General features: G+C 44.7%; 1 protein-coding gene across 1 annotated transcript in view; it reads right to left on the reverse strand.

The window, feature by feature from the left end:
• gga1 (golgi-associated, gamma adaptin ear containing, ARF binding protein 1) overlaps positions 1-23,709 on the reverse strand; it is a 46,549-nt gene that overhangs the window by 11,092 nt on the left and 11,748 nt on the right. Inside the window, exons 2-10 of the mRNA XM_067974544.1 lie at positions 21,992-22,076; positions 20,971-21,046; positions 18,733-18,831; positions 16,053-16,176; positions 13,485-13,585; positions 11,122-11,202; positions 7,462-7,599; positions 5,777-5,858; positions 1,849-1,956 (exon numbers count right to left, since the gene is read on the reverse strand). Of these exons, the coding sequence (XP_067830645.1) occupies positions 1,849-1,956; positions 5,777-5,858; positions 7,462-7,599; positions 11,122-11,202; positions 13,485-13,585; positions 16,053-16,176; positions 18,733-18,831; positions 20,971-21,046; positions 21,992-22,076 (894 nt within the window). The remainder of the gene's footprint in view (positions 1-1,848; positions 1,957-5,776; positions 5,859-7,461; positions 7,600-11,121; positions 11,203-13,484; positions 13,586-16,052; positions 16,177-18,732; positions 18,832-20,970; positions 21,047-21,991; positions 22,077-23,709) is intronic.

Here is a 23,709-nt window from a genome sequence, read left to right on the forward strand (position 1 = left end):
TATATTCAAGGCTGAGGTGGATAGATTTTTGGACTCTAGGGGAATCAAGGGATATGGGGATCGGGCAGGAAGGTGGAGTTAAGGTCGAAGATCAGCCATTATCTGACTGAATGGCGGAGCAGGCTTGAGGGGCCGTATAGCCTATTCCTACTCCTATTTCTTACGTTCTTAAATCAATAAAGGCCATTTCTTTAGCAATTAGTTTGAATCTACTTAACAAACAAGATACATTATTCTCCTCTCCTGTTTATATACAGCTGCTGTTTTGTTGGCATATAGGCACAAATAATAAATACCCTCTTTTTACAGGAGGGCAATGTCAATGACGCTACACTTTCAGAGGGAGCCATGCTCATAGCGAGTATGCGTTGGAGATAGGGCTACCATATCAGGACTACATAAATGTAAGGAGCCATACAGCACTGGTTAAATGCAGAGTTAAATCCCTCTAATCTAACCAACAGTGTAACTTGACCCAAATCTCCAAAAGCTGATTCTACTGCACCAGTGAGACGTTGGCCCACACTAACCATTCTTAAAGCCTCTGGGTGAGAACGTTTACTTACTGTTAAGATATGAGTAGTTTGTATTTAAACTCATGTCCAAGAACTGGGCCAAGACTGCCCAATCTTCTCACTTTCTCCTTTGCAGATTCCCTATGTCATGCACCCTCCCCAGCCTCTGCCAATATACACTGCGAAAAGGTGCACATCAGCTTAGGGGGACACTCCCTTGCTTCCCTTTTTGTGCGCAAGTGCCTGGCTTCCTCTCCACACCACAGCGCCCTCGAGATCAGGAATTCATCACACAGGAAACTTGCAGACTTGAATCTACATTCCTACTATACTGAAGGTCTATTGTGTCACCATGGTTTGGATGGCAGCACTGTCACCTCTGGGTCAGAAGGTTGTGCGTTCAATACTCATACCAGGGCTTGAGCTCATAAATCAGGCTGATGTGCTTGTGAACTACTGAGGGAGTGCTGCATTGATGAAGATGCCATCCTTCAGATGAGATATTAAACTAGGAACCATCTGCCTGCTCTGCTGGTTCAGGTGGGCTTTAAAAGATTCCCTGGCAAAGATGAGAAGGAAGTTCTTGTGGTGTCCTGGCCAATATTTTTCCTTCAACCAACACCACCAAAAACAGATTATCTGGCCATTCATCTCACTGCTGTTTGTGGGACATTTCTGACACATGATGGGTACCACATTTGACTACACTGCAGCCAATGCACTCCAAATATTCATCCATGGTGAGATGCACTTTGAAAAGTGGTAAGATGCTATATAAATGCAAATAATATGGAGAGTCTAGAGAAGCTGGGATTGTTCTCCTTAGAGCAGAGAAGGTTAAGGGGAGGATTAATAGAGGTTTTGATAGAGTAGAAAGGGAGAAACTGTTTCCACTGGCAGGAGGGTCAGTAACCAGAGGACACAGATTTAAGGTAATTTGCAAAAGAACCAGAAGAGAGACGTGGAGAATTTTTTTTACGCAGCGAGTTGTTATGATCTGGAATGCGCTGCCTGAAAGGGTGGTGGAAGTAGATTCAATGGTAACTTTCAAAAGGGATTCGGATATATACTTGAAAAGGAGAAATATGCAGGGCTATGGGAAAAGAGCAGGGGGAGTGGGACTAACTGGATCACTCTTTCAAAGATGAATGGCCTCCTTCTGTACTGCATGATTCTAGAATATTGTGAGCTGTACACTACAAGCCAAGAAAGAGGAGATTACACATACAAGTAAAGTTAGGATGAGATACTGTCTGACACATATGGGATGTGTGGGAACTGCTGTGTCTGGCACTACATTACAGGGGGGAAAGTACACGATGACATCACATACCTTTAATGTTTGGCAGGTCAGTCATCCCATTAACTTCTTCTCCCTTCACTATCTTCTTATACATGTTAATGACCTGTGTTAAGTTATCATTTGCTTGAAGGATTTCAGCTGGCGCAAAATAAAAAATGGAAACAAGTTTTTAAACTAAAGTTCACTTTTAACAAAATCAATTCATTCACAGCGCTCAATGCTGCTTAACTTCCTGCAGTTCATATCTACGCTGCGATCACATGGCTGCCCAGCATCTAACAAGGACCCGCAGGATAGCCAGAAAATAAAGGCCAGTAAGTCCAATAAAAATGAGAAGACACAAAGAGAAAATGCTGGAAATGCAAAGGTCCAGTTAGGGTAATGGGGTACGGTAGCATAGTGGTCATGTTACTGGACTAGTAATCCAGAGGCCTGGATGAATAATCCAGAGTCATGAGTTCAAATCCCACCACGGCAGCTGGGGAATTTAAATTCAATTAATTAAATTTTTAAAAACTAGTATCAGTAATGGTGGCCATGAAACTACCGGATTGTCGTAAAAACCCACTAATGTCCTTTAGGGAAGGAAACTGGCCGTCCTTACCAGGTCTGGCCTACATGTGGCTCCAGGCCCTCAATAATGTGGTTGATTCTTAATCGCCCTCTCAAATGGCCTAGCAAGCCACTCAGTTGTACAATCTCGCGACAAAAAGCCATAATAAGAATAAAACCGGACGGACCACCCGACATCGAACAGTCAGGAGGGAATTGCCCTGGGTGTCCTCAACACTGACTCCGGACCCCATGAAATCTCACAGCATCAGGTCAAACATGGGCAAGGAAACTTTCTGCTGATTAACACCTACCGCTCCCCCTCAGCTGATGAATCAGTCCTCCTCCATGTTGAGCACCATCTAGAGGACGCACTGAGGGGAGCAAGGGCACAGAATGTACTCTGGGTGGGGGACTTCAATGTCCATCACCAAGAGTGGCTCGGTAGCACCACTACTGACCGAGTTGGCCGAGGCCAAGTCCAGAAGGACATAGCTGCCAGACTGGGCCTGCGGCAGATGGTGAGCAAAGCAACACGAGGGAAGAACCTACTTAACCTCGTCCTCACCAATCACATGTCGCAGATGCATCGGTCCATGACAGTATTGGTAGGAGTGACCACCACACAGTCCTTGTGGAGATGAAGTCCTGTCTTCATACTGAGGACACCATCCAACGTGTTGTGTGGCACTACTATCGTGCTAAATGGGATAGATTCAGAACAGATCTAGCAACTCAAAACTGGGCGTCCATGAGGCGCTGTGGGCCATCAATAGCAGCAGAATTGTATTCCAGCACAATCTGTAACCCAATGGCCCAGCATATTCCTCACTCTACCATTACCAACAAGCCAAAGGATCAACCCTGGTTCAATGAGGAGTGTAGAAGAGCATGCCAGGAGCAGCACCAGTACCTAAAAATGAGGTGCCAACCTGGTGAAGCTTCAATACAGGATTACATGCATGCTAAAAAGTGGAAGCAACGTGCTATAGACAAGAGCTAAGCAATTCCACAACCATTGGATCAGATCAAAGCTTTGCAGTCCTGCCACATCCAGTCGTGAATGGTGGGGGACAATTAAACAACTAATGGGAGCAGGAGGTTCTGTGAACATCCGTAATCTTAATGACAGCAGAGTCCAGCACGTGAGTGCAAAAGACAAGGCTGAAGCGTTTGCAACCATCTTCAGCCAGAAGTGCCGAGTGGATGATTCATCTCAGCCTTCTCCCGATATCCCCACCATCACAGAAGCCAGTCTTCAGCCAATTCGATTCACTCCACATGATATCAAGAAACGGCTGAGTGCACTGGATACAACAAAGGCTATGGGCCCTGACAACTTCCCAGCTATAGTGCTGAAGACTTGTGCTCCAGAACTAGCCGCACCTCTAGCCAAGCTGTTCCAGTACAGCTGCAACACTGGCATCTACCCGACAATGTGGAAAATTGCCCAGGTATGTCCTGCCAAAAAAAGCAGGATAAATCCAATCCGGCTAATTACCGCCCCCATCAGTCTACTCTCAATCATCAGCAAAGTGATGGAAGGTGTCGTCGACAGTGCTATCAAGCGGCACTTACTCACCAATAACCTGCTTACCGATGCTCAGTTTGGGTTCTGCCAGGACCTCTCGGCTCCAGACTCATTACAGCCTTGGTCCAAACATGGACAAAAGTGCTGAATTCCAGGTGAGGTGAGAGTGACTGCCCTTGACATCAAGGCAGCATTTGATCGAGCGTGGCACCAACGAGCCCTAGTAAAATTGAAATCAATGGGAATCAGAGGGAAAACTCTCCAGTGGCTGGAGTCATACCTAGCACAAAGGAAGATGGCAGTGGTTGTTGGAGGCCAATCATCTCAGCCCCAGGATATTGCTGCAGGTGTTCCTCAGGGCAGTGTCCTTGGCCCAACCATCTTCAGCTGCTTCATCAATGACCTTCCCTCCATCATAAGGTCAGAAATGGGGATGTTTGCTGATGATCGCACAGTGTTCAGTTCCATTCGCAACCCCTCAGATAACAAAGCAGTCCGTGCCCGCATGCAGCAAGACCTGGACAACATCCAGGCTTGGGCTCATAAGTGGTAAGTAACATTCGCGCCAGACAATGACCATCTCCAACAAGAGAGAGTCTAACCACCTCCCCTTGACATTCAACGGCATTACCTTCGCCGAATCCTCCACCATCAACACCCTGGGAGTCACCATTGACCAGAAACTTAACTGGACCAGCCACATAAATACTGTGACTACAAGAGGTGGTCAGAGGCTGGGTATTCTGCAGCGAGTGACTCACCTCCTGACTCCCCAAAGCCTTTCCACCATCTATAAGGCACAAGATGGAATACTCTCCACTTGCCTGGATGAGTGCAGCTCTACAACACTCAAGAAGCTCAACATCATCCAGGACAAAGCAGCTCGCTTGGTACCCCATCTACCACCCTAAAAATTCACTCCCTTCACCACTGGCACACCATAGCTGCAGTGTGTACCATCTACAGGATGCACTGCAGCTACTCACCAAGGCATCTTCAACAGCACCTCCCAAACCCGCGACCTCTACCACCTAGAAGGACAAGGGCAGCAGGCACATGGGAAAACCACCACCCTCCAAGTCACACACCATTCCGACTTGGAAATATATTGGCCGTTCCTTCATCGTCGCTGGGTCAAAATCCTGGAACTCCCTACCTAACAGCACTGTGGGAGAACCTTCACCTCACGGACTGCGGCAGTTCAAGGCGGCTCATCACCTTCTCAAGGGCAATTAGGGATGGGCAATAAATGCTGGCCTTGCCAGCGACGCCCACATCCCATGAACGAATAAAAAAAGTCAGTCAACATTGGAAACAGACAACTTGCTTAACGTTGCAGGTTTTGCCTTCATTCAAATGCTAATCGGCCTGCTACGCATTCCCAGCACTTGCTGTTTTTACTTAAGATTGGCAGATCTCCCGTGGCATTGCTTGCAGCGAGTCAGAATAGATGCTATGTATCTCTGTGCATATATGTTGTGCATTTCCTAGTAATGCACAATGTATCACTGTGCTAACGGGAGCTGTATTTATCATGGCTTGTCTCTTTATAACCACAGAGGCTAATTGAAATGAACAGGCACAAATTGTGGTCAATTAGAAGTCAATCACTTGCTTTTCTTTTTAAAAAAAAGGGTCCCATGTATGTAAACAGTGGAAACGATTTGCATCTATGCATGTAGCCAGCCCACAGATACCATATGCATCACTTTTACATGCTGTAAAGGTAATCCTGTAGTGCATTTTAATAGAATAACAATGGCTGTTTCATATAACTGGATATTTGGTTAACTAGAACTAACACAATTACGATGTAAAAATGTTCATGGAAAGTAACAATTTCAATAAGTTTACAGCATTACTCGATGAATTTACCTAGTGCTTCATCATTATCCTCAGTGTCACTGGCCAGTCTGAATAACGTGGGTCTCATCTTCTCGCATCGCTGGTACAACTCCTGCAGAGACCATATGTAGAAAAGAAGAATTTAATTAAGAAAAAACAAATCAAATATTCCCCAAGTACCTCAGTGCACTGCAGGTTAAAGCAATTAATAAGAGTTCACACCTCACAGAAGCATGTGGAGTCAGGATGTGATACTGTCTGACACATATGGGAGCTACAGTGTCTGAAAGACATTATAAGGGGAATGTCCTTCACAGCCAGTCCCAGTCTAGGCAGATGGCATGAAGAGCTCCTCTTGCCATCAGCAATACTAAACTAATTAGGGATTCTGGGAGTATTGAAGGAAACAGTCACTATATGATGAACTCTCAAAATATTTTTCCCTCTGCAGCACTTTTCAATTTAGGTGCTTGTGGGCCACACTACGGAGAATCAGTTTTCATGATTACGTTTGGGATCCTTTAGTAGGGGCACGGCCTGATATTTCTCAACATGCGCTCGCTGCAGGCAAAGGGAGCTCTTCATCCCCACTGGGAGCACATGATGTATAGTTCAATGGTAGCTCAAAAGTGCCAAGCACATGCATGACCACATGGAGTAATGAAGCAAAGTAATGTTTGTGCGTTTTTGTGCTTATCAGAGGTACAGGACACCACTTCTACTTCTGTCACCCAGTGTCAGCTCAATCACCCTCTGCACAATCAGTTGCGAAGTTCCTTCAAATCTACCCCACCAATAGCAGGGAACCCCTTACTGCACCATGTATCTTATGGCCTCTCTGAATGGGACTGTCCAATTGTGGGCACATTTGTCTACATCTGCAAGGAGCTGGGCTGGATGTCGCAAACTCATTTCATGCAAGTTCCTTACGGCCAACAGAGGAGACTCTCATCCTGTCAGTAGAGGCAAAATTAAAATCATGGTGGTCAGAAGTGAAAAGTGCGTTAACCCCATAAAGTCAAAGAACAATTCATACATGATGTTTGTGCTTACATTTTGTACGCATGTCAATGAATGTTCTGTCAAATGTTACAAACGGTGGATCAGAACCAGCACTGTTCGTCACTAAGATTTTGGGAAAGCGCAACAGTAGGAGTCAGTACCTAGAAGGTGAGGTCTGTTTCTGTTCTTTTTTTTCCACTCTCATTATCTGCCCCTTGCTTTGTTTTGTTTATTTTATCTGTACCCCTACAAATTCAGTCAGTTACATGCTAATGGAGGCGATTTTAACCCATACTGGTTGATGAGCGTGAAGCCTTTCTAGAGGTTATACGGAGTTATTTCACTCTTGATGAGCTGTATGGGAATGCTCTGCCTCCATTAGGATGATGGTGACTCTCAAACTACAGGAGGGTATTGAGAGCACCGTATCAAGCCATGAGTGATGTTGATGTCTGATGCACTTCATAAGCCACAGGCACTTATGATGAGCCCAGCATACAAAATTGACAAACAGCACAGCATAACAGGATCTAATCTAATCTCATTCAGGAAAGGCAGCCCTAAAGGTTCAACGCATATTTTGTAAGCAGTGTCTTATATCAACACTGGGTGCAAGTTCCATTCTCCAGGTGTGATGCCTCTCACCTTGATGAACACGTGTACACAATGCACACATAGCGCCCCCACAAAAAGTTTCTTCTCCCCACACTTACCTTCATTATTTCTTCATTACTCTCCGAGGTTTCATCTTTGCTGTAATTCTCCAGCATTTCACTCAGAAGTTTGACGTTGTTATTCACCTCTTCAATTGCATTCACTCTTTTAGAAATCTTCTCCATTCTTTTCTGGTCCTAGGGATTTAAAGATCAGGTTCAGGTCTACAACACAGCCTTTTCCAAAGGTAGCACATCTTTACTGAAGTATCAGCAATATGAGAAAAGGAAATCAGAAATGGGGTGGGGGGGGTGGGGGGAGAGGAGGTGGCTGGCTGGATCAGTGGGTTAGACATTGGCCTTTCACCTCTGGGACAGAGTTCAAATCCAGCCTAGACTGATGGGATTAAAGTCCCCTCTGGCTACAAGGATATTATATGAAGTGAGTTTGGGCAGCCTCAATGCATGTACCCACACCATAAAATTGCCCCTAATTTGGGATAACTGGCAATCTCACTCAGAGGCCACAGAATGGCTGAAAGAGGACACAGCACAATATCACAGTAAGGGATACTCCTCTGAAGTTGGGGCAGAGTACAGTGAGGGTTACTTTGCTATTCCTGAACAGGGAGTCCTTGATGTGGAATGGGAAGTATTCCGTGGAATCCATCCCACAACACGAACACCTCTCAGCTCAACGGGCACGAAATTCCAAAAAAGGTAAAAACAAATATTCCTATCAAGCTCCCGCAAGAGGATAGCGGGAGAATCCTTTTCATGCCTCTTGGTTCCTTAATGCAACTCCCACGAGCTGGCCTGGAGCTTCTACTTGTTATTATTCCATGGTGCACTACATTCCATCCCGTGATGGCAGCTAGATGGTCCGGCAGGTTAGAAAACAGGGATTCAAGACTTACCTGATGGCTGTAAAATTGCTGAGTGAAATAAATCCGGGACAGTCTCAACATGATTCTAATGGATTTGGGGCCATAGCACAAAACCACCTAATTGGCAATCTCGGATAGATCATCATGATGTCACATTGACGCAGTATGGACTGTTCTTTTGAGACCAAGGTTGGAATCGAGACACATTCTTGAGTCATTGTACAGGGAGTTTTATCACATGCCGCATCCAACTTGGACTGACTGATGGTGATGCTACTTGGAAAAAGTGCGAAAATGCTCTCTACCCTAGCCCTGAGATCACTTACCTTAAATAGCAGAAGTTTAAAAAAGTTGAGGGGATCAGGAAAGTCGGCGACAACAAAAAGAATACTAAACTACCATCAACAACATGCAAGAATGTTCCATAGGTCCCTTACTGTGTTTGAAATTGTACCAAAAGTCATCAGCTGTTGCACAGAAGGAGTAAGGCTACCATTTTTTACCAAGACAAACTCTGAAGAGGGGTCAGGTTAGAGGTGAGATTGTGACTTGAGGTTTTCTTTGTACTGATGAAAACTCAGAGACTTACAGCACAGAAGGAGGCCATTAGGCCATTGTGAGGTTATGCACTTTGGCAGGAAAAATCAAAGAGCAAGTTATTATCTTAATGGCGAGAAACTGGAAAGTACTGCAGTACAAAGGGATCTGGGGGTCCTAGTGCAAGAAAATCAAAAAGTTAGTATGCAGGTGCAGCAGGTGATCAAGAAGGCCAACGGAATGTTGGCGTTTATTGCTAGGAGGATAGAATATAAAAACAGGGAGGTATTGCTGCAGTTATATAAGGTATTGGTGAGACCGCACCTGGAATACTGCATACAGTTTTGGTCTCCATACTTAAGAAAAGACATACTTGCTCTCGAGGCTGTACAAAGAAGGTTCACTCGGTTAATCCCGGGGATGAGGGGGCGGACATATGAGGAGAGGTTGAGTAGATTGGGACTCTACTCATTGCAGTTCAGAAGAATGAGAGGCGATCTTATTGAAACATATAAGATTGTGAAGGGGCTTGATCGGGTGGATGCGGTAAGGATGTTCCCAAGGATGGGTGAAACTAGAACTAGGGGGCATAATCTTAGAATAAGGGGCTGCTCCTTCAAAACTGAGATGAGGAGAAACTTCTTCACTCAGAGGGTGGTAGGTCTGTGGAATTTGCTGCCCCAGGAAGCTGTGGAAGCTACATCATTAAATAAATTTAAAACAGAAATAGACAGTTTCCTAGAAGTAAAGGGAATTAGGGGTTACGGGGAGCGGGCAGGAAATTGGACATGAATTTAGATTTGAGGTTAGGATCAGATCAGCCATGATCTTATTGAATGGCGGAGCAGGATCGAGGGGCCGATTGGCCTACTCCTGCTCCTATTTCTTATGTTCTTATGTTCATTGTGCCAGTGCTTGAAAGAAGATAAGAAATAGGAGCAGGAGTAGGCCATATAGCCCCTTGAGCCTGCTCCGCCATTCAATAAGCACATGGCTGATCTTTGATCTCAACTCCACTTTCCTGCCTGATCCCCATATCCCTCGATTCCCCTAGAGTCCAAAAATCTATTGATCTCGGCCTTGAATATATTCAACAACTGAGCATCCACAGCACTCTGGGGAGGAGAATTCCAAAGATTCACAACCCTGAGTGAAGAAATGCCTCCTCGTCTCAGTCCTAAATCACCCACCCCTTATCCTGAAACTATGTACCCAAGTTCTAGACTCACCAGCCGGGGAACAGCCTCTCAGCATCTACCATGTCAAGCCCTCTTAGAATCTTATGTTTCAATGAGATCACCTCTCATTCTTCTAAACTCCAGAGAGTATAGGCCCATTCTACTCACTCTCTCCTCATGGGACAACCCTCTCATCCAGGCATCAATCTAGTGAACCTTCATTGCACCGCCTCTAAGGCGAGTATATCCTTCCTTAGGTAAGGAGACCAAAACTTTACACAGTACTCCAGGTGTGGTCTCACCAAAGCCCTGTACAATTGCAGCAAGACTTCCTTTCTCTTGTACTCCGACCCCCTTGCAATAAAGGCCAACATACCATTTGCCTTCCTAATTGCATGCTGTACCTCCATGTTAACTTTCTGTATTTTGTGTACAAGGACACCTAAATCCCTCTGATTGCCAACATTTAATAGTTTCTCACCATTTAAAAAAAAATCCTTTTTTCCATTCTTAATAAAAAAAAGTGAATAACCTCACATTTCCCCACATTACAGTCCATCTGCCACCTTCTTGCCCACTCACTTAACCTGTCTATATTCCTTTGCAAAGAGTTATCCAGTTAGTCCCACTCCCTTGCTCTTTCCCTATAGCCCTGCAATTTTTTTCCCCTTCAACTCATTGAGAATCTTAATACCAAACGCCTCCACATCATGAGACACAGAAGGAAATTAAAAAATAATATTTCTATATTAAAAAGACTTAAGTACCCACTTTACAGACCAGACAGTTGCCAATCCTAAAATTCTGGGAACCGGGAACAAGAGCCCATAAACTGAACAATATTTCTGATCTCTAGTGCTATAAAATAACATCAAATTTTATCTAATAAAGGATAGAGATGAACAATAAATTGTTTCAATTCTGGAAGCAGATAATAAGAGGAGGTTTGAATGGTTTCAAGTCAGCTAAGCAACGTACAGCGACTTAGGTGGGACAGTGTCACAGACAAAGTACTCTGTGGTTGGGGGCTCACACTGAGCCGTTAATTAAATGAAAATCAAAGTTAATGGATAAGTCAAACATGACCATCATTTGTTAATTCATCCATGAAGACCCACCTCTTGGACCATCTCCTTGATTAGTTTGTTTGCCGCTCGGAGGTCCTCTGGGTGGCTGCTCTTCAGAAGTCTGGCCAACAGCTAAAATATACAATTACAAAAATCAATTCAACGGGAGCTGAAACTACAGAACTGACAATGTCAAACAGGCTGCAAACTGGCTCAGGAGCCTTCTCTGCCATTTCCCTCGCAGCCAAAGAAAAAAACTAGAACAGTCCAGAGGCACTTTAAATGTCACGTGGTATTGTGGAGTCACAAAATTAAATGTCTCCCACTAGCTATCAGACAGTGTGTTGTGTAACAATACACTACCATCTAGTGACTGAAATGAACACTACAACAGCAATATAACAACTGGGCCATTTTCTGATCAACTGAACGAATGGGCCGTGATTGTGCCACAATTGTGAAGTTCCTACATTACAACAGTGACTACACTTCAAAAGTACTTCATTGGCTTAAAGTGCTTTGGAATGTCCTGAGGTCGTGAAAGACACTATATAAATGCAAGTCTTCCTTTCTTTTTTAATTGTAAACAATTTTACAACACCAAGTTATAGTCCAGCAATTTTATTTTAAATTCACAAGCTTTCGGAGGCTTCCCCCTTCGTCAGGTGATCATTTCTTTTTTTAAGATGTGGAGATGCCGGTGATGGACTGGGGTTGACAATTGTAAACAATTTTACAACACCAAGTTATAGTCCAACAATTTTATTTTTAATCCCACAAGCTTTCGGAGGCTTCCTCCTTCCTCAGGTGAACGGTGTGGAAATAACATTTTCGAATCCGTCGCATTTTAAAATCACAGAACAATGCCTGGTGATTACTGCCCGTTGCCAAGGCAATCACAGTGAGCAGACAGAAAGGTGTCACCTAAAAAGGCCACCGAATATACAAACCCCCAAAAACAAAAAAGAGAGAGATAAGGAAGACAGTCAATGACCCGTTATATTAAAAACAGATAACATTTGTTCGCTGGTGGGGTTACGTGTAGTGTGACATGAACCCAAGATCCCGGTTGAGGCCGTCCTCATGGGTGCAGAACTTGGCGATCAATTTCTGCTCGATGATTTTGCGTTGTCGTGTGTCTCGAAGGCCGCCTTGGAGTACGCTTACCCGAAGGTCGGTGGCTGAATGTCCATGACTGCTGAAGTGTTCCCCGACAGGGAGAGAACCCTCCTGTTTGGCGATTGTTGCGCGGTGTCCGTTCATCCGTTGTCGCAGCGTCTCCAAGGCGGCCTTCGAGACACACGACAACGCAAAATCATCGAGCAGAAATTGATAGCCAAGTTCCGCACCCATGAGGACGGCCTCAACCGGGATCTTGGGTTCATGTCACACTACACGTAACCCCACCAGCGAACAAATGTTATCTGTTTTTAATATAACGGGTCATTGACTGTCTTCCTTATCTCTCTCTCTCTTTGTTTTTGGGGGTTTGTATATTCGGTGGCCTTTTTTAGGTGACACCTTTCTGTCTGCTCACTGTGATTGCCTTGGCAACGGGCAGTAATCACCAGGCATTGTTCTGTGATTTTAAAATGCGACGGATTCGAAAATGTTATTTCCACACCGTTCACCTGAGGAAGGAGGAAGCCTCCGAAAGCTTGTGGGATTAAAAATAAAATTGTTGGACTATAACTTGGTGTTGTAAAATTGTTTACAATTTTCTTTTTTAATGGAGACATCAACACTCACCAGCTGCAAAAGTGCGTGGAGTGTATCTGTTCATCTGACACTCACTAGTGGAGAAAATACGTTACAGATACATGGCAGTGACTTCAAGGCTATTATTTTATCTTCAGATTCTGATAATTTAAAACATTCCCATAATCGTTATGGATTACAGGCATGCCCACTGGCTTTTCATTTTCAAGGCAAAATGAACAGAACCTAAAACACCAGTAAGAATCTTGGATCCTTATGCATTAGAAATTATATTTGACTTATTCAGGCACCTTAAACCAGTGGTCCTGCTCAAGCGTTTCAGTTCTTGACATGGTACCACAGTAATAAGACACAAACACTAGCCTATATATCTAGAATATATTAAAAATCTTACGCCTGTGCGCATTTCCTGGCACAGTTTTGAGTCAACTTTTTACATGTATTACCGAGAAACTCCAATGCTCCAACCAACTATACGTCTCTGCTTCCCAAAGTGCTTAAATTTTGGTATTTAACTGTATAAATAATATGAAATCAATGTGTGTCCATATACATACAAAGCACTTTCAAATGGAGACTGAATTACATCCACACGCCATGGTCTAACTAGCCCTCGTCCTCTAACTCTACTTCACTTAAGACTACACTTGGTCTTACCTCCCTATGGACAATGTCATGGGAGATCGACGAGTTACCTTAGATTTTTCCTCATCTTCAAACATAGCATTCTTCGGTCGTGGAGGGGCCGGAGGAAGAGGCTCGTCATCAGGTAACACCGGATCCTGTTTTATAATTCCTGTGGAACATAAGAGCATAATAAATAGGAGCAAGAGTAGGCCATAGGGCCCCACGAGCCTGCTCTGCCATTCAATCAGATCATAGCTGATCTTCGACCTCAACTCCACTTTCTTGCCCGATCCCCATATCCCTTGATTCCCCGAGAGTCCAAAAGCTTATCTATCTCAGCCTTGAATATACTCAACGACTCAGCATCCACAGCACTCTGGGGTAGAGAATTCCAAAGATTCACAACCCTGAGTGAAGAAATTCCTCCTCATCTCAGTCCTAAATGGCCCACCCCTTATCCTGTGACTATGCCCCCTAGTTCTAGACTCTCCAGCCAGGGGAAACAATCTCTCAGCCTCTATCCTGTCAAGCACCCTCAGAATCTTATATGTTTCAATGAGATCACCTCTCATTCTTCTAAACTCCAGAGAATATAGGCCCATTCTACTCAACCTCTCCTCATAGGACAACCCTCTCAATCCAGGAATTAACCTGGTGAACCTTTGTTGCACCTCCTCTAAGGCAAATATATCCTTCCTTAGAAAAGGAGACCAAAACTGTACGCAGTACTCCAGGTGAGGTCTCACCAAAGACCTGTACAATTGTAGCAAGACTTCCTTACTCTTGTACTCCAACCCCCTTGCAATAAAGGCCAACATGCCATTTGCCTTCCCAATTGCTTGCTGTACCTGCATGTTAACTTTTTGTGTTCCTTATACCAGGACATCCAAGTCTCTCTGAACACCAACATTTAATAGTTTCTCACCATTTAAAAAATGTTCTATTCTTCCTACCAAAGTGAATAACCTCACATTTCCCCACATTATACTCCATCTGGCACCTTCTTGCCCAATCATTTAACCTGTCTATATCCCTTTGCAGACTGTGTCCTCCTCACAGCTTACTTTCCCATCTAGCCTTGTGTCATCAGCAAATTTGGATACACTATACTCGGTCCCGTCATCCAAGTCATTAATATAGATTGTAAATAGCTGAGGCCCAAGCACCGATCCTTGCGGCACCCCACTAGTTACAGCCTGCCAACCTGAGAATGACCCGTTTATCCCTACTCTCTGTTTTCTGTCCTTCAACCAATTCTCTATCCATGCTAATATATTACTCCCAACCCCATGAGCCCTTATCTTGTGTAACAACCTTTTATGTGGCACCTTATCGAATGCCTTTTGAAAATCCAAATATACTACATCCACTGGTTCCCCTTTATCTACCCTGCTAGTTACATCCTCAAAAAACTCTAATAAATTTGTCAAACACGATTTCCCTTTCAAACAGAAAACTCACTACAAACAGAAGAAACATTTTTCACACAGCTCAGGAGCACGAGATGTACGGCTTCACTGGAGAATGCAGGGCCACTAGCAGCTTTGGACAAGCTAAAAAGCAAAGCCACTCATGATCTTGTTACTAATACCAATGTAATTCTCCCTCTATCTCTAATTCTTAGCAATTTGTGTCTTTGCTTTTACTTTCCTTCTTGCTGAACCTGGCCGCAGTCATTGACTAGTTCCCAACACTTATACTGGGACTCATTCTCTCTGGTTAAGGTTCAGGTTATTTTATATAACAACATTATAGCAAGTGAAGAACTCATTTTAAACTGTTTTCTAATGGAATTATTATTCAAAATAAAAAAAAATTCTTCCAATACTTATCAGTAACTGGTCTTCAGTTCAAACACTTGTCTTTACAATGCAATGATGCATTCATTTAGTTGGAGGCAGTTTCTTAAAAGTGAAGCTTCCTTCACATTTCAATTAATTACATAGAATTACATATAGAATGTACAACACAAAAACAGGCCATTCGGCCCGACTGGTCTATTCTTGTTTATGCTCCACACGAGCCTCCTCCCACCCCTCTTCATCTAACCCTATCAGCAGATCCTTCTATTCCTTTCTCCCTCATGTGCTTCTCCAAGCTTCCCCTTAAATACATCTATGCTATTCGCCTCAACCACTCCATATGGTAGTGAGTTCCACATTCACACCACTCTCTGGGCAAAGAAATTTTTCCTGAATTTCCTATTGAATTTATTAGTCACTTTCTTATATTTATGGCCCCTAGTTTTGGTCCCCCCTACATGTGGAAACATCTTCTCTATGTCTATCAAACTCTTTGATAATCTTAAAGAACTCTATCAGGTCACCCCTCACCCTTCTCTTTCAGAGAAAAAAGCCCCAGCCTGTTCAATCTTTCCTGATAGGTATAACCTCTCAGTTCTAGTATCATCCTTGTAAATAGGGGCAATAGTTTTTCAAAATTCTGCACTGTGTTTTAGGGCAGTCGTGCAATATATGTACAGGGCACTCACAGGATCATGTACTGATAGAACGGCTGTTAGAATAATTGTACAAATTGGTACTACAGCGTTGCATAGTTCAGGATCAGGGCGATTTGTTAGAGGCAGCAGTGGCTTCAAGAAAGGTGCCCACTGGTGACCCACAGACCGAACCAACCTTGTTTTTTAAGCATGTGGTAAGCCTCTGTGATCTTCAGCTCGTCTGGTAGACCCACCGTCCAGCTGAACATCAATTCTAAAACTTTAGTTTTTACTTTCTCAGGAGCTCGTGTTCCCAGATACTGATGAAGAAAACGCAAAAAAGAACAGGTTAAAGCATTCCTTAACGGCAATGTTTGAAGTAGAGTTCCTAATAGCGCAACTCGACAGTTAAGAATTTGTTTAAAGTTGGCTTGAAGTAGTCTTTCTTAGTCACAGACATATAAGGGCCGATATTCTGGCCCTTCTGCAGCTGGTAAAGCAAGGAGTTGGCCTCCCTGGGGAATGAAAGGTCAGCACACTGGAATAATTTCTGGCATTTTGAGCATGTTGCTCATGATGTGCCCACGAGTGCCAGCAGCCAATAAAGGACTGCTGGCCATCCGTTCAGTGCTGAGCCATTTTACAACACCTGGAGAGAGAGACACGGGGCAAGATGGCATTGGGCACAGTGTTCTTTGACGTCACTCAATTCCCCTTTGGCACCTATTCCTAACAGGCACTGGACAGCTGATCTGGTGGCCCCCCATATTTTTGGGGGTCCTAATGAGCTGTTTGCTCAGGCCTCCAGTGGGCTTTGTCTGGCCATCAACAATGGGACCCGATAGGTACCTCAGGCGCTGCAGGCCAATAATATGCTTTATCAGCAACATTACGATTGTTATTCAGTCATTCAGCTGAAGCATTTGCAACCATCTTCAGCCAGAAGTGCCGAGTGGATGATCCATCTCAGCCTCCTCCCGATATCCCCACCATCACGGAAGCCAGTCTTCGGCCAATTCGATTCACTCCACGTGATATCAAGAAACGGCTGAGTGCACTGGATACAGCAAAGGCTATGGGCCCCGACAACATCCCAGCTGTAGTGCTGAAGACTTGTGCTCCAGAACTAGCTGCGCCTCTAGCCAAGCTATTCCAGTACAGCTACAACACTGGCATCTACCCGACAATGTGGAAAATTGCCCAGGTATGTCCTGTCCACAAAAAGCAGGATAAATCCAATCCGGCCAATTACCGCCCCATCAGTCTACTCTCAATCATCAGCAAAGTGATGGAAGGTGTCGTCGACAGTGCTATCAAGCGGCACTTACTCACCAATAACCTGCTCACCGATGCTCAGTTTGGGTTCCGCCAGGACCACTCGGCCCCAGACCTCATTACAGCCCTGGTCCAAACATGGACAAAAGAGCTGAATTCCAGAGGTGAGGTGAGAGTGACTGCCCTTGACATCAAGGCAGCATTTGACCGAGTGTGGCACCAAGGAGCCCTAGTAAAATTGAAGTCAATTGGAATCAGGGGGAAAACTCTCCAGTGGCTGGAGTCATACCTAGCACAAAGGAAGATGGTAGGGGTTGTTGGAGGCCAATCATCTCAGCCCCAGGATATTGCTGCAGGAGTTCCTCAGGGCAGTGTCCTAGGCCCAACCATCTTCAGCTGCTTCATCAATGACCTTCCCTCCATCATAAGGTCAGAAATGGGGATGTTCGCTGATGACTGCACAGTGTTCAGTTCCATTCGCAACCCCTCAAATAACGAAGCAGTCCGAGCCCGCATGCAGCAAGACCTGGACAACATCCAGGCTTGGGCTTATAAGTGGCAAGTAACATTCGCGCCAGATAAGTGCCAGGCAATGACCATCTCCAACAAGAGAGAGTCTAACCACCTCCCCTTGACATTCAACGGCATTACCATCGCCGAATCCCCCACCATCAACATCCTGGGGGTCACCATTGACCAGAAACTTAACTGGACCAGCCATATAAATACTGTGGCTACGAAAGCAGGTCAGAGGCTGGGTATTCTGCGGCGAGTGACTCACCTCCTGACTCCCCAAAGCCTTTCCACCATCTACAAGGCACAAGTCAGGAGTGTGATGGAATACTCTCCACTTGCCTGGATGAGTGCAGCTCCAACAACACTCAAGAAGCTCGACACCATCCAAGATAAAGCAGCCCGCTTGATTGGCACCCCATCCACCACCCTAAACATTCACTCCCTTCACCACCGGCGCACTGTGGCTGCAGTGTGCACCATCCACAGGATGCACTGCAGCAACTCGCCAAGGCTTCTTCGACAGCACCTCCCAAACCCACGACCCCTACCACCTAGAAGGACAAGAGCAGCAGGTACATGGGAACAACACCACCTGCATGTTCCCCTCCAAGTCACACACCATCCCGACTTGGAAATATATCGCCGTTCCTTCATTGTCGCTGGGTCAAAATCCTGGAACGCCCTTCCTAACAGCACTGTGGGAGAACCGTCACCACACGGACTGCAGCGGTTCAAGAAGGCGGCTCACCACCACCTTCTCAAGGGCAATTAGGGATGGGCAATAAATGCCGGCCTCGCCAGCGACGCCCACATCCCGTGAACGAATAAAAAAAATTAAAGTTTGCCATTTAGGCAGGAGAATCAGGTGGCAGGTGAGTCATTTGTGGATTATTTACTCTCTGGCCTTTTTGTGTGATAGAAACACTGCCAGATTTTTGTTAAATAGGGATGCAACAAACTAACTGGAAAAAGCAAACAAGTACATAATTTTTTTAAAAATGGGTTTTTTACATATCGTCATCTATTTTACATCATGATACAGGAATGCTACAAAGATTATAAATCACCCCTTGTGTCAGACTTACCTTGGGCGATACCACTTTGATTAATTCATTCAAAAACCTGAACTTTCCTATTTCATTATGAAATCTTTTCCCACAGTTTTTCATACATGTCTCCAAGACCTGAATAAAGAAAAATGAAGAAAAGGGGATTTAATTTCACTAACACTGGATGAAACTGAATTTCACCTCCCCTTATAGCATCTTTACTTCACGAAGGAAAACACAATGGGCAGGATTTTAACTGTGAAAAATGGGTGGGTTGGGGGCGGGCATTGAAAATTGTAACAGTTTCAGTCCCGCCTCCAACCCGCCCATTTCCGGTTTTCACCAGAGTGGGACAAGGGGCGGGCAACCAACCTGCTCCCAGGAGGCGGGTTGGTCACTAAAACCTTTCAAAATGGAGGCTGCGGGCCTGGAGGAGCAGGAGTGCTTCCCCCAGGCCCAACAAGCCTACCTGCAGCGACCCCCACCCCGCACAACCAACGATCGCAGACCACCACAATGACCCCTGATCCCGAACACCTCCCCCCTACCCCGGTGACCAACACACGATCGCCTCCACCCCATAACCCCCGATCCCCCCCCACCAAATGACTGACTCTCCCTGTCACTGACCTCCAATAATTGAACCCCCGCCCTACTGTGATCCCCATGCCCATCGGTGCCCCCATGCCCCCCCCCCCCCATCTATACAATCCAAGACAATCCAGTCCTCTTCCTTGCTCCGCTCCGTCCGACTGAGATCAGAGTGTCAATAAGGCCAGCCTGTCGGATGGCAAACCGAGAAAAAAAGATCCTTACGTCAAAATCGTAAAGACGTCCGGAAAACCCATACTTCCAGGTTTCCCGTCTGCCCCCTTCCCGGCTCCGAGTCAAAATCCTGGCCAATGAATTGCCTCCTAAAGACATTGCGGGGGAAATTCCACGGGAGTTCTCCCTCCAGTCTGCTGTAACTTCGGTGGAAGAGCCAAGGAAACACTGGAAAATGGTGCAAACGCTGTTTACCCGGAGTTTCTGCGGCTCTTTCACCGAAGTTACGGCGGACGAGCGGGAGAGCCACACGTGGAAATTTGCCCCCATCAACTCTTTGCTGGGAGCATGGTTCCATGGGCATTAATCCCATTTCTTTATGTATGAGTTTCGTCAATGAGTGTTGCGGGCCATTCGACTTGGGGGCGCTGCAGCCAAGCCAAATCCTGTCGTTGTCCAGCACATGCACTTCTAGCAATGGTCACTGGATAGTAATCAGGAAGGGCAATCTTGGCTGATTTTCTCCCTACAAACACCGGCCACTGAGGCCAAATGGTGCTGCCTCAGCAGAGATCAGCCAACCCACCAAAGATCAGGGATCCAATCCAAGGCCTTCTTGATCTGTATGGCTCAGAGACAGAGAATGTACCTCCCAGCCATTATGAGGCAAGGTGTAGCTAAGGGTACATCCCCGTAGTGGGAACACTTTCAACATAGGGTCCTCTTCTCACTTAACTACCACAAAAAGAACTGCTTTAATAAAACTCTATCTGGTTGGAGACATCATAGCCTGATCAGGATTATTGCAATGCCAGCAGGAACCCGTTTAAAATATTGTTAATGGGAAAATCTAGGCTCGTATTTCAGCCCCTCCCTGCAGAAACCTGACTATCTGCAAGGAGCCATTCATATGACATCTCTGGAACTATTAGCGAGCAGCTCCTAAAGCATCAGCGCTGATTGGTACCTAATTAAAAAAAACACAATTTCATAAGCCAAGTGCACAGTAGGCTCTGAATTTTTATTTAGTGATATTGCTAGATTGATAGTTAGGACCAAAGGGATGCTTATCACACCATGCTGGTGACAGATTTGCACTGCGAATGTCGCTGTATAGCTAAACTGAATGATTATCAGCTTTTAAAGACTGTGTAGTGGTCTCCAACAGAGGAAAATAAAAAAAAGATTGTGACATATATAGCAGATATCATTTAACATTCACCCCAGCACCATGTAGTTTGTGGGGGGGGGGGGTTGGGGGAGGGCAATATTTCCACTTACTGCTTCCCCTAAACAAAATTTAGAACAATGTAAAACCTTATTTTTAATTTATTTTTCTTCCTTTTTTTAAAAAACACTGGTCCTGTAAATTCTATTCTAAAACTCTCAACTCTGAGAAGATATAAAAATTCAGAGGTTACAGACTGCGATACATGCATAATTTTGATAGCTGCCAAGGTCATTTAATACTCAAAAGGGCTTCAGTCAAAAAGATACAGTAGGTCTTACTGTCAAGGCCTGAACAGCTTCCCATTCCTGAGGGGACTGGATCTTATGTGCCAGAAATCTTGTGGCAAGCTGCGGTCTGAAGGAAGAGAGGGGGGAAGGAAAGAAACAGTATTATTACAGTCACAGGAGGGAGGAGAGAGAGAGACAAACAAGCACAGTAACCCAAAAAAGTGAAGCAGAATTTTTAAAACAAGATTTAAGTTTACATTGTCCTGACAGTACTGTAAATTAAGAAATAATCCACACACACACACTTTAAAATAACTAATACAGAAACAGGCCACTCGGCCCAACCAGTCCATGTCGGTGTTTACCCTCCACGTGAGCAAATAGTTCTGATCGCATTTACCCACTCTGTTCCCCATATCCCTTCAGCCTCTTTTTCTTCATCCACCTATCCAATCTAATCTGGACTGTTGACATAGTTTCTGCCTCAACCACTAACTCTGGAAGTGAATCCCACAACCTCCTGTGCAGTTATGGTTCCACGGATGCCAGCAACATCCTTTACCTTACCCAAATAACAACTCTTCAGGTGTGAGCCCAGAGAATGAATTGTCAGCAGCTTTTTAATCCTGAAGGGTCATCACAGCCAAGCCCGATCCCGTCACGATGTCCAGCAGGATTAGTTTTTAAACAACTAATTCCAGAAGAGATCACATTCACGAACACACTGTAAACCTATCTTAGACTAACTGTGCAAATATGGAGGTCTACTCGAGCCTGTGATTCTACAACACTCTTATTTCTGCAACTACTGGTGTTATTCATATACAACCCTCAACATAACATCCAGTTTCCCTGGACCCCCTGACAAGACTGATATTTTTGCAATGATTCAGAACAGTAGAGCCCAGTAGGATCTTCACCCATTGACCACTGTAGCCAAGGTGCACAAGTGTCCAAGGTTATTGCTGTTCAATCACAACCAAATAAGCATTTTTTTTTTAAGCACCAACTCAAAAAAGTGGGCGCACTGACGTTCACATTACCATACTGGTTTTTCTTTCCTGGTACCTACCCTTCCAATTCCTTGTTCAGTTGGTCACAGAATGCTTGAATATAGTTCCATTCCAGCTCTCGGTTTAAAGGATTCGTGGCTTTATCTGCATAGATAAATAAAATATAAAATATACAGGACACCTATCATGCAGACGTGAGCATGAAAATCACAGTGGGAGTCACACGGAAACAGTAACCTGGTTGTTATAAGCTCCAGACATTAAATCTTCCTGGTAGAGTCAAGAGAGGTCTAGGACTGGAAAATTAGTATTAATCTCTCCTGAAGATACAAACTCGTGTTGAGGCACTGACCACCTTCCTGTACACTGGCCAAGAGTCATTCTTCACGTGACTTCTGATAAATGTCAGCAGATTAATCGACCTTTAGGAGAGGGCAGCATCCCAGACAGTCTGAGCCTCACACCTACATACACTCATGTTTCCAGCAGCAGCAATCGTGAGCAGGGATTCTTCCAAGTGCTGGGGCGCTGAGGGCAATTGCAGGACCCTAACACTTTTCACCCCACTTGAGATCAGCTTTATAATCTAAAATATTACTTAACTGAGCTCTTAAGAACTGTAATGGCTTCATTTGAATTAATGATGAAAAAAAAAATCACTGTCTTCATTGTAATTTGATGTTTTTCCCCTGTTGCCACTTTTTCATCATTTCCTGAAGGCACCCACTTCTTACAGGAATAATGGCCATTATTCATACGTGAGCCTTGAGGAGTGTTTAGCTTAGCTGTTTACCCCCTACCCCCCACCACCACCAATGTAGGGATGCTACGACCAATTGTAGTTTCTCTACTGTCTGCCCTAGCTAAGATCAGCTAGCTCAGCACAGATCAAGGGTCGAAGTTGGAACATTCTTTGTATGTATCATTCAGCTACTCAGAGCCATCAGGGCAGCATTGTATTGTGATTCAGTATGATTAATGATCCTGGATCACAACATTCATTGTGTCTGTTTTTATCCAGAGGATTGTTATCTCTATTAACCTCGCCAGAAAATTTTAGTTATATCGTGCTTTTCATGGTACAAAATGACCTAGGGCACCATTAAAGGGTATCAGAGCACCCGAACAAGGAGTTAGGTATGGTGGCCGGGGCACAGTCAAAGAAATAGATTTTGAAAAAGGGGAAAGAGAGGCAGAAAAGTGGAAGGGTTTAGGAACAGAATTCCAGAATACAGAGTATGGTGGCTATCAGTGGGACCGGTGGAGGTTTGAGGAATTACAGGATTAGGATCAGGAGGGTGCGCGATGGGACTAAGTGGGCTGAAGTTACAATTTAGTAACTGATGCATGAAATCCATCATTGTAAAGTTATGGACCTGGGAATGATGAACAGATCTTAATGGTAAGTTTCGAGACACTTTCACCCGGTTTCATTCTTTGCGTGTGTAGCAATTAGTCAATTTGAAATGTTAATTTCCATTCCCCCAATGGTTTAGTGAGCAAATGCACTTCACAGTGAGGTACTAAGCCAAACAAACCTGAAGGTCCAAGATTGGATCCCTGGACTGTGCTGAGTCAGCAGTTGGAGATACTGCAATTGGTCTTGACATGGGGTGCTCAAAAAAAAAATTCCTACATTTGATCGTTATTCAGTTGCTAAAAGGCATGTGTCGCTGTACGTTGGGTGAGGATGAATCAGGGTCTGCTTTGATGCTGTTCAAATGGTCCGTCAACACTCAGTGTCTAGCCTCACACACAAAGAAAGGCCAATTGGACA

This window comes from Heptranchias perlo, chromosome 40 (genome assembly GCF_035084215.1).
Source record: "Heptranchias perlo isolate sHepPer1 chromosome 40, sHepPer1.hap1, whole genome shotgun sequence".
NCBI lineage: Eukaryota > Metazoa > Chordata > Chondrichthyes > Hexanchiformes > Hexanchidae > Heptranchias > Heptranchias perlo.